Raw genomic sequence first — 16,352 nt, forward strand, 5'->3', positions numbered from 1 at the left:
ATTGATGAGTTAGATCAACGTCTTCCTCATCCTACAAATGTTATCTTGAAAGAAGTGGTATCAATTATAAAGATAACAATTGCTTGCTTGAACGAAAACCCACGTTGTCGCCCTACCATGGAGGAGGTTTGCAAGGAGCTTGTGATATTAAATTATATTAAATTCATCTTGAACGGGTTCATTCAAAATATATTGTCACATTTACGTTTTACAATAATTAATAAATACATTGTTTTGATGTTTTTTTTTTTGTTTTTCTTCTTGTAATAAGAAACGGGGGGGTGGATATTTACTTTTTTTTTTTTAAGTTCTTGGTTGAATATGAACAATTGAGTCTATTTTGGAAAAATGACAAAAGAGGAGTTTTGAAATTTTAGTGGCAAACTCTTTATAAACTGAAAAGAAACGTATTCACCAAGGTACACAAATGCGAGCACATTTAAAATAAATTGAAAAAAATGTGGTTTAAAAACTCTTTATAAACTGAAAAGAAACGTACTCAACAAGGTACACAAATGCGAGCACATTTAAAATAAATTGAAAAAAATGTGGTTTAAAAATAGTTCAACATATTCCATCAAAGATGTAAATGAAAAATTTCAGTAATATAGCGCCGCAAAAAAAAAAAAAAAAAACCCTAATTGTGAGATAACTCAACCACTCCTGTATAAATTAATACCAATGAATTACAACAAAATTTCATTTGATCAGCCTAACTACATGTGCTAACAGGACCTCCAGTGTAGCATATTCTAATCTAGCAAGCAGGGATTGAAGGTTTTCGTGGCCCAAACAACTACCGTAGCTCTGTTGGAGACAGTCAGCAAAGATATATATGAAACAATCATCATGTTCAGATCATCTCATAACAGACTCTTTCACATACGATCGATTACCTGAAACAACTACCGTAGCTCTGTTGGAGACAGTCAGCAAAGATATATATGAAACAATCATCATGTTCAGATCATCTCATAACAGACTCTTTCACATACGATCTATTACCTGAACTGCAATGTAAAGGAACGAAGTCAGAATCCATAACAAACGAGTTTAAAGGATATAATCTGGAGAAAGAAAGAAAAAAAATCCGACTCACGTATACTCAAGGTGGATGTTCATAAATCGAGCATTCTCTTTGCTTTGTGTCAATGTCACTAAACCGTCAATAACTTGATCTTGTTCCAGCTCAATAGGATCATAGAAGTATACCAATGTCTGTAAAATAAAATAATAAAATCAAGACAACAAAATCAATATCATAAAACAGCTAAGTATAACTGTAGCACAATACTTCAATATACACTTTGCTGAACATGAAACTAGAAATGCCTATTGAAATTGGAAACTAAAAATAAAATAAAAATATCTGCACCTGCTGCCAATGTGTTGGAGGGTCCTCAGGAGCAGTAGATAGGACCAGTGCTTCACTTGGATTCGCTCGCTTTTTTCTCAAACTACCATTCACCTGATGATTCTCAATAACCGGTGTTGATGAATGATTATTGGTTGGTGCTATCATGGGCACATTAAACTCAACATCAAACCAAAATGCAAAACCATGCAGTGGAGCTGTATAAAACAAGAAATAGAATTCAATTTATGCCAATATATTAAAAGATTTCACTATATGCAGATTTACTGGTTAGTAATTTGAATGACAAGCAAACATTGTGCCCATCCACAAGCAAACATGAAGGAGGTGGCGCAAATATTAGCACTGCTAATATTTTGTGAAATATATATAGACTTGCTATCCTTTAGTTTCTACGGGTCAGCATATCATCGTATCAGTACTAATCAATGCATCATAGATTTTTTTTTTTTTGAAGGAAATGCATCATAGATTAGCAGCAGGAAAAATATTCAGAAGTCCAAAATCAACGGAAAGAAAGGACACACAAAAGTAAGTTACCTCGCATCATTGAGTTGAACTTAAACTTCGATGTTACAGTTTCTAACTCATTGATGGTGACGGAATAACTGTCAATATATTTTACCTGCAATAGTAAATGATCAATTTCTTCAAACTGTGAATTGGGTGGATCAAAAGATCCTACAAAAATGTTTAACTATATTTTAATATAAAATACGATAATCTAGATAACTGATAGATAATAGCATAAACAAAATTCAAATAACAGTTTAGATAATTTGTTAGTTATTGTATTAATAATAGTTTAATATTTATTTATCGTTGCAAGTGATAATGATAGGGCACCTAGGTATATTCTAGGAGGTGTGGGGCCATAAGGGGGAGAATGAAATAGAGCTAGATTCTAGAGAGTTTGTTAGAGAATGAGAGTAGCGAGCGGGGAAGGGGCATCCAGGATTACTGTTAGTTGTTAGGAAAGTTTCTCTCTGGTCAGGAGCTATAGAACTTTGGTTAGGAGTCTTCTGACTCTGGTTTATCCTTTCATTTCCTATTTCTTAGTTGTTGAGCCTATGTCATCTTTACCATTCAATAATCTACAGATTACCTTTTTGATTTTGCGGGTTCTATCAGATTATCCCATGAGTGCTATAGAGCTTTGGTTAGGAGCTTTCTGACTCTGGTTTATCCTTTCATTTCCTATTTCTTGGTTGTAGAGCCTCTGAGCTCATCTTTACCATTCAATAATCTACAGATTTACCTTTTTAATAACCATATATATGTGGCTCGTGCTTTTTTAATAACCATCGCCAACAATGAAATAACCTTATAAACTAAACATTAAACAGAAGTGAATTGAATAGGAAAACAGTTTGCATGAGCAGAACCAAACTGTTTGTGTTATGTCTAACCAAACCAAACTTTGTTTGTGTTCAGTTCACTGAGTTCTTATATTTCAGAATCGAACCGTTTCGGAGATTAAAGCAGCGAACTGTTTACATATGCAGAACTGAACCAAACTGTGTTAGCTTTCAAGCAAAAATGATTTTATTTATTTTTTTGACTGAGCAAAACTGAAATAATCTGTTAGAAAACTGTTAGCACTTCCAAAGAAAAATAGAAAATGTGAGAGTATGTGCTCATAGAAAGGTTTTTTGTTAAAATATAATTTAAACATGGACATTTTTCCACCTGAAAAATTAAATCAATTATTTGAAAAATCAATAAACAATATGACCCATTCAGTCCAATCAATAAAGCTAGGTGGAAAAAATCCTCATATGTGAGTTCTCCTGACATGACACTCTCCTTCCCTACATACCTTACTCCAGGACAATTGAATCCCTAATCTCTAAGAAAGAAGGGATTTCTGATTTAGGGTTCTTGTTAGCAAACAATGATTGAATAGGAAAGATGGGTGGGAGTTTGAAAATTGCAAGTAACCAATATGATACTGTGTTGTGAACCTGAAGAATAAATTCTTCTGCAAGTTAGAGAGATCATAAAAAAAAATATAATTACAAGTATGAGTGAAGTGATTTGAAAATAAGTGAGAGTGGCAACAATCCAGTTCTTTGATGGTGCAGTTCAGTTCTTTGTGGTGCAGTTCAGGTTGGCCTTTTTTGTAACAGTTAGTGAACTGTGTTTAAAACACCAGTTTAGTATATGAACTGTTAATAACAGTTTGTTCGTAGAGTAATTTGGTTATTTTTTTATTGACTGAGCTTCCGACCATTTTGTGAAATATACATATATTCATCATATATTGTACATTGTATTAGGGAAAACCATCATTCACAGCTTGAAGTTAACCAGCTTTTCTTCAAACACAATTCAAGCATGAAAAATAATTACATGTATAACCTTGACAAGCAGGTAATTCAGAATCTGATAGAAGTAAAAAGAAGACATAGTAAACAGTGACAATAATACTAGCATACTCACCACGTGTGGCCATGTCAAAACATTTTCACCAGTTATCGTCTCCACGGCAGGTTCTTCAAATGCACACTGTTTTGCTAATGATAACATGGCAGACACTGCAACCAAAAGCAGCAGTAAAAACTGATTAGAAAAGCAATTGGTAGGAAATTGGATATTTACGGATTATTTTACCCTAGTAATAGTATAAATACCTCATTAAAGGTTCAAGGAACATATTTGGAAGATAGTCTTAGAATTTTATGTAACGAAAATCGGGGCCTAACTCATCCTTACAAACCGGCTTGTACGGTGAGGAGTGCCTCTTTATAAACTCTTCTCAAGAACCCTATCTATCCGATGTGGAACTAAATCCCACCGAGTGTTGGCCACTAACGCACCCGCTCACGCTTCAGCCCGGCCTAATGGGCCTGAAGTGTGGACGATGCAGGAAGCCCAACGATAGACCCAATAGGCTCTGATAGCATGTAACGAAAATCGGGGCCTAACTCATCCTTACAAAACCGGCTTGTACGGTGAGGAGTGCCTCTTTATAAACTCTTCTCAAGAATCATATCTATCCGATGTGGGACTAAATCCCACCGAGTGTTGGCCGCTAACCTTTTGGTCTAACATAAACCCAAAATTGTGGCCAGAGGGTTGGCCCTAACATAGGAGTTTGTGGTTAAGCCTAACTACCAAAAGCTAGTTGATGTGGTGAGGGTTGCCGCCCATTTATAACCACCATCTCGTCCATATCACTAGTCAATATGGGATCTCCAACATACAGGATTCAAAATTTGAAATTTCCAAGAAACTTAGTTTATCATTTCACTAGCCAAAAAACAAGTTTAAAAAGTAGGACAATCTGCCTACATGGATATTAGACTAAAGTTCACGCATCTACAGGGTGCCAAAAACAATAATTATTAATATTTAATACAGCAAACACGGATTGCGGAAAATATTGGAATGCGAAAAGAACAGTAAAAAGTAATTCCAGATTCAGCAAATGTCTGTACAAAATACAATAACATAGATTTTGAAATCTTATTTACAATCCGGGACAATATATAAGTTACTGAGGAGTGCACTTACTATCAATTCCATAAACATTGCGCCAAAAGTCAACGCTGTCACTGTATCTATCGGTATGTGTGACGGGGGCAATGTACAACTAGAGAAAAGTACACAGAGGTCAGAACTTTTTCATTTTTTGTGGTGAAAGTAAACAATAAACCATATATCTACTTATAAGAGAAAGTAAATAGAAATACCGTTGCACTTGAAGGAAGAATAAGACCACCAGGTTTGAGCCAGCGATCTCTGGCAGTAATAACACTCCCAAGCATGCTCTGCAAGAAAATAAAATCTCAAAACGATTATATTATAAAAATTGAATGTACTGAAAGGATGGGAAAGAGCAAGCTGACATCAAGGTATCATTTTAGACAGGAGCAGACCCATCTTGAAGCGAAGTAGTCATGCACTTTAACAGGGTGAAATCACAATTTGAAAGGAAAAAAAAATAATAGAGAAAAAAAGTTCTAGATTTCGTTCCTTCTCCCAACAAAAAAAGATAGTTCTCAATAAACTACAATCCTTGCTTTCACATTTCTATAGATGGTAACGATAGAGATAGTACGCCTTTAACTTTTTATCATAAGAATTTAAGTGGTAATTAGTAATTCAATGGAATCTTTTCCTCATGAACCAACTCTTTCAAAACCGTACCTTTTGGATGAAAGATTTTATATTTTATATGCTGCCTTATCCAAGGACTTTGGACCAGGAACATGGATAATGTACAAGTTCACCCTCCCTACCTTTGTCGTACTGTTACTTTTATTTAGAACATTGTTGAAGATACCTGGGTGGCAAGGATCAAACCCACGAGCCCACTTGTTCATGAGACTTTGAAACCAGGTTGTGTACAAACTATTCCTAAAAGTTAAGCTGTTGGGTGAAATCACATTAACGCCTTTTATTTTTCACTTGATGGTATTGACTGACTCTATACATCAAGTGATGTGATGTCATGTGTTTCGTTGAAAAATAAACAGGTTTATGACAAGACCATTTCAATAGAAGTCCTCTCTAATGGTTTGACTTGAAAGTTTTTCTTGACCTTTCCTCTAAAAATCGTGCCTATCCTCCACTCCACCTCAAAACCTTTTGCTAGCGCCCCAATAGGTCGTCTGGAATCGCAAACCATCCCAGGCTCAATTTTATTTTACCATATTTTTTTATATACAAGTTACTCCTTCCTCTCTAACACACTGTTGATCTTATCTAATTCTTGCTTGTCCACTTATCATAAAAGATTGCTAGTTTTGTAACTATGCAATACAATTAGTAAAATTTACTTGCATGAAAAAAAGAAGGGGAAAAAAAAAAAAAAAACATGTTGCACTATTTCTAAATCTATTTGGCCAATTATCTAACTAGTGGTTATCTAAAAGCATAATTGATGGATGCAATTGGTGATAGCAGAAATTCCACAGTTACAGTATGAGAAGGAGCTACAGTTGAAATATGAGAAGTCACTTTTCTGTTCTATTATATATGCAACAAAAATGCAAGCATTTTCACATTCATCTTTCAGATAATTATAAAAGATACTTCTGTTCAATTCCAATTCATTTAAGTAATTAATCTATCGGTCCCCTCAAAGGTTAATTTATGGTTTCATTCACTGACTTCATGATAACTTGTTTTGACTTCTCAAATATATATTGACTCAGAAAAATCTAAGTATCCTAAAACGCACCTCATATAGAAGCATATAGCCCATCCATTCTGAAATTATAACATCCACCTCTTCATCGATTTCAACATCCTGCAAAACCCATAGGATGAGGGTGATGAATTGATCGTGGATGTAAAGTTGACAAAGGAAAATTGTACAAATTTCAGAATAAGAAAAAATTACATAAAGTATTGAATAAATTGAACCTAAATATAAATAACATTGATATATTCTTTAAGGCGGAAAGTTGTTGTAATCTATATTCTATATTTGTTGTAAGTTTTGGTCTCTCCCACCTGCACAACTTATTTGCATGGATAATAACATTGTAATAGACAAAAGAGTCTTAAATATTTGTTTGGATTAACATTCACCCGGTGGCCATTGATCTTTTTTCAGTGAGGGTGATGAATTAGAATTTTGATTATCTATTTTCATGACCAATAGCATAATATTACACATTCAAACAGGATTCTAAACTTTATTATATCATGATGCACACTAATTTTCCTATTTTCTAATATTATCAGTTAAATTATATTAAATTTGGAGAATTGATACGGTGAGGAGGGGCTTTCAAACAAAGGTTTATGATTGTTTGGTTTTACTGTATTTGGTTGATTTGAAAACTCAATATAAGGTGGTGTTTCAGTCTAATAACGTATAAATTGATGGTATTGCTGAAGAAGCAAAATAAGTTGATGGTATTGCCGAAGAAGCAAAACTGGAATGGTATTGTAGAAGAAGCAAAATAGCAGGCTCGGAATTGGATGAACATAAAACTGAAAGGAAACAATTATCCTGCTTCTCTGTGGTTTTTGAATTTAAAGGATTTTTGGGCATTATTCAGTGATCCGTTAGTCCAGCTTTGAAGTGAAACCTGGTTTATGGAAGATGCTACTCTATTCCGTGCCATTTATGCTGGTATAGGCTGGGGTAGCTAATTGGTGTGTATCAGATTCAGGCTGCTTTCTATCTGCAAGTGAAGCCTGATTTAGCTTTCCTGTTTTCCCCTGGACCTTAGTATTCTGTTGTTATCTCTGGCTCTGGTTTGGCTCTCAAGAATAAATACGAGTTTAATTAGCCTTAATTTTTTTCGTGTTTATCTTTTTGCCGGTTTATCATTAGTTCAATAATTTATGATTGAGTCATAAGGCATAACAATTATTTAGTTTTTGGATCAATTTTGTTCACGTGGTTAGGACATTCTAGAGGTTGAATCTCGCATCAATATTTTAAGCCATTTCAATCATTGAAACATATATTGTTCAGAAGTGCCTACCTCAACTCGTCCATGCAATACAATGACGACATCAGAAAGGTTATTTGCTTTGACAACTTCATTGGCCTGTTTGCAAAAGAAAACAAGTAATTGAAACCAGTATCTCAAAGTAAAAAGTGCTATTAAACATCATAAACAACCTATTTGCATTAACAAACTCAACCATTAAACTTATAAAAGAGAAAGAGAAGAACTATAACAGAAAACCCCAAGTATAGATATGGTTTGGAAAGAATTTAAAAAACATAGGCAATTGTCGTCATATCAGCTGGTTTCGTGGGATTCCCTTAAAGCCATAAGCCTAAATTCTAGTAAGGCATCAAAGTCAGGTTAAGTCACTTGAATAATTTAGAATGAATGACTTGCATCATGCAATGGGGCTGTACAATATATATATATATATATATATATATATATATATATATATATATATATATATATATATATATATATATATATATATTGTTGGAAATTCCGCCTTTATTGTGGTCTGCCCCTAGTCGCCTAAATTGCGGCCTTTGGTTTGACTTCATTGCAGCCTCCAACACCTTGATTGTGTTGGCTTTGAAGGGGTGAATTTAGTCCCACATCGGATTGATAGGACTCTTGAGAAGAGTTTATAAAGAGGAGGCACTCCTCACCTTACAAGCCGGTTTTGTAAGGATGAGTTAAGCCGGTTTTGGGCTACATCACCCTCTTTACCGGGTAACTGATTTAGCTGGTTGAGAACACTTTTTATCCAAAAATAAAAAATTATGTGGTGCTGCACACCATTTATGTTGCAAGCTGAATCAATTTCTAAGTTTCTTTCTCTAAGACAAATCGAAGTGGCTATTACAGTGGGTATTATCGATTTGCATTTATTATCTAGGTATTGGCTGAATCAATTGAAGAATCATTTATTATTGAATGTATAAAATGAGATGGGTGTTAAATTAATTATCACTTGAAAATATAACTGAAGTAGGGAAGAAGACGATGACGCAGAACGGAAGACAGCCATAGGCCATTGCAGAGGTTGATGAAATGCTATATCAATTAACAAAGACTTTCTTCATGTTTGCTACATATCCATTAGCGGCTGAAAGTATTTACTTTATAAACCCAACTGACATGTGGGTGTTACCATTTGTTCAAACCAATACTCAATGGACGGGAACAAGGCGTCATGGTGATTGTGTGGGGTTGGGGAATAGGTTTGGTTAGGTTAATTTAATTTAATAAAATAATCAATTTTACATAAGAAATGTCATGGGGATTGTGTGGGGTTGGGGAATAGTTTTGGTTAGGTTAATTTAATTTAATAAAATAATCAATTTTACATAAGAAATGATTCTCCAATGGAATTGTGTACAAGATGTGCTGAGAAAATAGCCGACGAAATTTCGGTGGAGAGTGGAAGATGAACAATTACCTTCAAATAAAAATATAAATTTAAAATTAATAAAATTTTTAAATCTCGATAACTTAGAAACAGGTAACCAAGCAAAAATTAAAAAAAATGAGTGATGTGACCCAATAGATGGGAGTGTGTTTAAGGAGTGTGTTAAAGGGTGTCACCTTAGCATTCCTTATATATGTATATATTAATATACGGGAGAATCTCTCATAATAGGGAAGAGTAAGAAACTATATCAATAGGGAAGAGTGAGAAACTATATCAATAGTAATAAACAGAATGAATAATCTTGATTAAGACTACAGTCAACACACCCCGTCAAGTTGGAGCATATATTTCTTATACATCCAACTTGTTGCACAATCAGTTTGAGGTCTCTAGAGATTTGGTGAAGATACCAGTCAACTGATTACTGGAGCTCGTTGAAGATGTTTTAATGGTGTCTAAAAAGGATCTTCTCTCTAACGAAGTGGCAATCAACTTATATGTGCTTAGCCCTCTCATAAAAGACGAGGTTTGAAGAAAGATATCAAGTCGATTGATTATCACAAATAAGTTCAGACTTCCCAAATCCCATGTAAAGAACTACTTATATTGAAAACTACAACTACCAAGTCTTCTACCACTAGGTAGGGGCGGCTACACAATTCTTAAAAATAAAAAAAACCACCCCTTTCTTCAAACACACCGTACATAATTCTTAAATAAAAGTCAAATTTCAGCACAAAGTAAACACAGTAATATGACTAGAATTCCAGCACATAAAGTAGATCAACAGAAAGATATTCAAACCAAAAGGAGTAGAGGAAGACCTATTGAATGCGAAGAGTGTGGGGAGAGTATAATACAGAAAAGGAAATTATTGTCCTCTTCTATTAGTATTTTCTATTTCTATTAGTATTATTTAGTGAGCTTGGTTCAGCCAGTCCTTTCTTCCGTCATGAACAATTGATAACAAGTGGGTTCAAAGGAAGACTTTGCTCTAAATGACTTTTTGTTAGAGCCCAGACCAGCAGCTTCAAACTATCATGCAACCAGCGGCATCTAGTGGAATACGGGTTGGTTGTTGTACAGTATAACATTAGACAGAGTGAATTGGGTACGAGTTAATTTCTTGTAAACAATAACAATTTACCTTTATCCATGTTAACTAAATAAAGCTTATACCAATGAAAATTGTATCTTTGCAATTATTACCTGCAGTGCAATGTCACTGGCATCAACTGCATACACCTGGAAAGATAAAAATTCCATAATATCATCCATGTCAAACACTTTGGCATAAACCATAGGTTGGAACAACTAAATTAAAATTTAAAAGCTTAATTATGAAAAAAAAAGACAGAGGCTGCAAAAAAAAAAAAAACTGTTATAGAAAGGCTTAATCCAAATAGTTTAAGTCAACTACAGAAAATTTAAATAAACATACGCCTATCAATGGAGTAGAGAATAGAAATTTAAACAATTATAAGGCAAAAAAGCAACCTATCAATGGTACAGCCACAGCATCCAACAACTCCAGATCATATAAATAATATACGGGTGCTAAAACTCAAAATAAAATTCCTCTATAAATCCTAATACAAACTAAAACAATAGAACAGAATATGCCAGATCTATCTAACTATGTTGATAAAGAAACTAAAAGCAATATTCCTTCTTGTATGATAAAAACATGTAAGGAAAAATTGCAAGAGGAGTAAACTGGAAAAAGGATTTACAAAAAAAAAATTAACATTTTTTAACAAAATATATAATACCATTCTTCCATTATCAACTAAAAGAATAAAAATATCAATTTGAAAGAGCATACCCGCTTTGCACCGGCCTGAGCACAAAATATGGAAAGGATTCCTGTACCGCATCCAACATCAACTACGACCTGAAGCGACACAATACTTAAGAGAGAAAATCGAGGAGTGATGTAGAACAGTAGAAGGACAGGGGGGCATGAAAAGCAAGAATAAACTTCAATCTAAACCATACTAAAAAAAAAAAATCATGCAAGAACGAAACTCATGCAAGAGCGATCAATATTTAGATCTTATTCCAATATGTGGCATGTATTTAACCTATCAACTGTACTATAACATAACCCCCAATAGTCCAGATGATTCAGAAAGCTACCTAATTCACTTGGAGTTGAACAAAGTCCTCTTTTTTGACCAAAAGTTGTAATAACAATTATGTATGAATAAAAGCATCATATTTATATTAACAACGATTATTAATTTTCTCATATTGCAAGAATTCACAAATCGATAATTGTGGGCATTTTTTGGTAATAGCCTCCTGAAGCGATGTCAAAACAATTGTTTTCATTATTTCCATAAATGCATCATCCCTAGCTACATTTCATCCTCTCTCCATCACAATGGTTCACTCAAAATCAACATACAAAAAGCATACAAAACTACTCATAACAATGTAAGTGTGATAGCGAAATTACTTTTCCAGCAATAAAACTCTGATGCCGCATGATTGCTTCCCTATAAGTTTCAGTCCGCACACGATCCTGTACCAAACCAAGCCAAGAAAAGGAAACAGCAAATGAAAAGATTATTTTTGCATTTAACAAAAATATAACTACAAAAGTGAAGAAATTACAATGAATAAGATTACGAGGAATCCTCCTTTACAGGAAAACAAACAAAACTACGATTTGCAAAAAAATCCATTAATGAAGCAGCAGTGTCCTCCTACCCTCAACATAAATGTTGTCAATCGCGGATAGAAGAAAAGAGCGGATTAATAAAACTCTGCTATGCAATAGTGCTATAGCGCCAAGATAGCTACTATTTGACAACCTTTTGCACAAAATATTGTATCACAGACAAAAGCGGTTTGTCCAAATTCCATTACACTATAGCGGTATAGTGCCGCAATAGCTGCTACTTAATAGCACCGCTTTAAATCAATTTAAAGTACACGATACAATCAATATATTTTAACAATGAAAAACAATTTTAAGGAGTCCAGAAGATCAAATTAACCAAGCGTCTAAGTATAGCATTTACATTTACAAATTAATCACATTTTACAACGAGACAAAACAAAAGAATTAATGAGGTCTGTTACTTCAAGACGAATTATAGAGTGAAAACATGAATGATGAAAATGGGAAGTAAAAAATAAAAAGTGGAAGACATTAGAGTTTACAATGGGCCTGTTTAGATTGGCTGATTCGAGCTCATCAATCAGCATAAATTTTGTGAGACTATATGAAAGAATTTATGAAAACAGCTTTTAACATGTTCGTAAGTTGTTTTCAGCTTATTTTCATAAATTCTCCAAGGTAGCTTATACGAAAACAACTTTACTTTTTATCTTTTGTTATAGAAATAGCTTATGCACTAATCATGATAAGTAATTATGTTATAAGCTTCAAATTAAGTTTCTTATCTAAACAGAGCCAATATAAATTGTGTTCCTAATTTTCAAACCATTCCCTCAATTCCATTCAGATATTCAATTCCACAATTCGTATAAAAAGGAAAAGTGAAAGCTAGCTCTATAAAGCGTTGTAGCACCCACATTTCTGATCAAAGACCGTGTGTCCGGTGTCGTGTCGCTACTCCGACACATGTGATTACATTGAATTATGTAATTTTCTCAAATTATTATGAGAACAGTGAATGTGTTAGTGCTAGTAGTATAAGGTAAATTAGGGTTTATGAAATTCAAATTTCAAAAAACAATGCGCAATGTGTAATTCAGAAACATTCAAACGAAGAAAACAACAAAATTGAAACAGAAAAATGTTGAAGATAAAAACCTTGATCATTTCCTGGTGAATACCGAGATGAGCATAGGAATGAAAATACGCCATATCGTAATCAGTGCAAGGAGATCGATTAGGTAGTTGTTGCTGCTGTTGCGGCGGTTGTTCGGTATCAGAAACCCTAACAATGGAATTAGAAGCGGAAGCGCGTGAACGGCGAGTGCCACGACGGGCACGGTGAGTTTGCACCATTCCTGACGGTGGTTGTGACGGTGGTTGATGGTGGTGGTAGCCGTTACCGTTACTACTGTTACTATCCTTCAAAAACATCACTCTCGTTCTTACACTCTCTCTCTTTCTTATAACTTGAACTGTCTCGTCACAACTCTCAACTAAGCTGTATATATATATGATGACGCCACCCACTGTTTTAAGGTGAGGTTAACTAACTACTTTGGTGGTGTACCACTCACTTATACACCATTTTGGTGTATATGTTTCTTAAAGTGGTAGGATTTTGTAGTCAGAAATAAAAATTGTAGGATTTTTTATTTTTTTAAACATCTAATTTTAAATAAATAAAATTGTAATATATTTTTTAATGTTAAATTAAATATCAAAATATTATACCTTTTTTGTCTATAACCTTTTCGTGTTTTGCGGAAAGAACCCTGATAACTTGGAGTATAGTGAAAAGAAAAGTAAAATATAATCGATGATTGTTTGGCAAGAAAACGATCAATATTGGAAGTCGTCTTTTTAAGATGGAAAAATAGAATTATGTATTTATAGTTTTGCTTGACTTTGTTTTTCTTTTTAATAACTATTTTTGTAAGTAACAATTTCGGTTTTAGCTTAAGTTAATTCAACTCTAATGGGTAATTTTTTTTTTCAAGGGTTTGAAATATATTTTAAAATGGAGTTGTGATGAGATAGATGTAAGATGTTGAGGGACACACGAACGTAAATTGGTCTTTACTAACTAAGAAGGTTGGTTGGACTAGAGCAACGTTTCATTGGTTTTGAAAGTTATGGGGTGATACCTAAAAGCACTTTGATGCTTAAGTGAGTAAGAGATCATAGAGTGAGAGGTTTCAAGATAGAAATAGTGTGTGTACGTTGTGTTGTTGTGGAAGAATGTATTTATACAGTGTCGAGGAAGCCGTTGGATAGTTAAGAGGGATATGTTACGAACGACACCCTTCAATGGTTTGATCTTGTAGCAATTGACAAGTATTGAATTAATCGAGGTGTTCCAAATTGTAGGAATTCTTGACCATGTGGATGGGTTCAGAAGGCAAAGCATGCTTTGGAACTCTTGTAATCATTCAAAAGTCTCGCACATTGTGTTTGTATCTTAACCTCAAATGCGTAACTGCTTAAGTCAATGTCCTGCTCCACATAACTATGACTTAGAAGGCAACTGTTTCAGACTGGTCCAAGGAATAGTCTCTTGTGACCTTGCACCGTTTGGGCTTTGTTTGCAGTTATAATATGTACCTAACATTACATAAGACTGACTAATTGATATATATATATATATATATATATATATATATATATATATATATATATATATATATATGAACTCTTGTATGTTGATATAGGTTTTAATAAGAATTTTATTTTGATTATTTATGACTTGTGTCCGACTTAGATAACACATTTGTTAGTAACGGATCAAATGGGGGCTACTCAACCTTGTTTGGTTAATCGATAATCTTCTTCTTTTACGCCTTAACCCCTTTTTCTATAAACAAAAAAAAAACTCATTAATCTCATTACAAACTCAATATCATTTAAACACGCTCTTCCTCTCTATAAATTTATTTTTTAGACATTGTGTCGGTTTTGCTTAAGTTAAGTTTGCTGTTAACAAATTATTTGGGTAAACAAAAAAAAATTGTTTGGAAGGTAGGGTTTGAAAGCAACTTCCTTTGAAAACAAATAAAAAAACATAAAAATTTTAAGAAAAAACGTGCTCTATATTAAGAAATCAAACTTTCGAATGTGTTAAAAGTAGGGTTTCAAAGGTGAGAAATATTATATTTTGGATTGGATTGTTTGGCTAGAATGTGGATGGGTTATTCAAGCAATTTACCATTTCAAGTCTCGTGTTTTGGGGTTGTGGATTGGATGGATAGTTTGGCCTACGCATTCATCACTATAAAAAGGGCATAATAGGAGAGTGATAAAACTCATAATCCGAACCTTAAAGCCGCTTGGGGGTTAAGTCTCCATCAATCATGAACGAAACTTGAGAAGCCGCCTAGCTATTGCTGAGCCATCAACGAGTAAAACCATAATCCTCCCCTATATATAGAAGCTCAAGCTAAATCCTAATTCACACTTTACACTCGAAATCGAAATACTATACTCAATTGACTTAGTACTAGATGGTGCACCCGCGCTTCGCTCGGGTCGATAATGAACATGGTAAATTAAAAGCATGTTAAATATAATCTAATTGAAACTTCATTACAAAATTACATGAGTAACAATAACATGAATTAACGATTCATTATATCAGGCACGTTAAATACAACGAAGTGTTCTACACCCGTGCGTATACGTAATAATATCAGTCACTAACAACAACAAAACATTTTTCTTCAAAAAACATCTAAGCATCCAACTGGTACCCGTGCACATACGTTTGCATCTTTTATTGTTGTCTTGCTTATGAGGGCTTCCAACTGCAAAAATGAAGAGGATGATAGAAATTTAATGATGAATACCATAAAAGCATGTATATAAGAAATTTGATGAAAACCTATGAATAAATGAAAAGCAAAAAATGAATAGGTTAAACAACGTAGTTTGCAATAGTAAAGAATCTCTCACCTAAGCCATGCCAATCATCCTTGAAGTATAACTTATCATTATTCTTTTCAACCATTACCTCAGTTTCAATTTCATTTTGATCGTGCAATGTTACTTATGTAGCATCAGCGGCGAAGCTAGCAGAAATATTACGCGGGGGCCACGTTTAAAAGAAAAAATATTTTTAAAATCAAAATATTAAATTTAAAGATAAAATATAATTGTAGTCCAGTAAATTATATCTTTTCAGGTTTAGTCACTAAAAAAAAATTAATTTTTCTCTCAAACTTTTACTAAAAGAAACGAAAATGAGTGTTAAAATCACCCAAGTCACATGACATTGGCACCCCAATGTCACCTAAGTGCTACCCGTTCTAGAGACTAAAATCAAATTTAATCCTAATCTTAACCAATATTTCAAAAAAAAATCACTATAATTTTTACTTACATGAAATGTAGATGAAACTATAAAAAAGAAAATAAAAATTGATAATAGCTATTTAGAAGAGCTGGACACAAAGCATTTTAAAAAGCCAATTTTATTCATAATTGATTTATATACTAAATAAAGTAATAATGTCTTTT

At 33.6% G+C, this 16,352-nt stretch overlaps 1 protein-coding gene and 1 long non-coding RNA gene across 3 annotated transcripts; both read right to left on the reverse strand.

Annotated features, from left to right (window-relative positions):
- Positions 1-508: 508 nt before the first annotated feature.
- On the reverse strand, positions 509-13,319 carry PRMT6 (protein arginine methyltransferase 6). Of its 2 annotated transcripts, none has more exons than XM_085711738.1 (13): positions 12,999-13,319; positions 11,673-11,738; positions 11,037-11,105; positions 10,421-10,456; positions 7,825-7,890; positions 6,564-6,632; positions 5,071-5,148; positions 4,892-4,970; positions 3,818-3,912; positions 1,916-2,000; positions 1,376-1,572; positions 1,100-1,218; positions 509-1,010 (listed from the first exon to the last, which is right to left on the reverse strand). In XM_085711738.1, the coding sequence occupies exons 1-13, from the start codon at positions 13,272-13,274 to the stop codon at positions 968-970; spliced, it is 1,278 nt and encodes a 425-aa protein (XP_085567864.1). In that variant the 5' UTR covers positions 13,275-13,319; the 3' UTR covers positions 509-967. The 2 variants fall into 2 exon arrangements, with proteins under 2 accessions (XP_085567864.1, XP_085567869.1); XM_085711743.1 differs by having other exon boundaries at positions 642-901.
- A 2,066-nt stretch (positions 13,320-15,385) lies between these two features.
- Positions 15,386-15,895, reverse strand: LOC146953797 (uncharacterized). Its single transcript, XR_015011173.1, has 2 exons — positions 15,789-15,895; positions 15,386-15,640 (listed from the first exon to the last, which is right to left on the reverse strand). It is a non-coding gene; the product is annotated as an uncharacterized LOC146953797 (long non-coding RNA).
- Positions 15,896-16,352: the final 457 nt, after the last annotated feature.

The sequence above is a fragment of the Medicago sativa genome, chromosome 1, assembly GCF_051527215.1.
Source record: "Medicago sativa cultivar Bolivia chromosome 1, Bolivia_mono, whole genome shotgun sequence".
NCBI classification, from domain to species: Eukaryota; Viridiplantae; Streptophyta; class Magnoliopsida; order Fabales; family Fabaceae; genus Medicago; species Medicago sativa.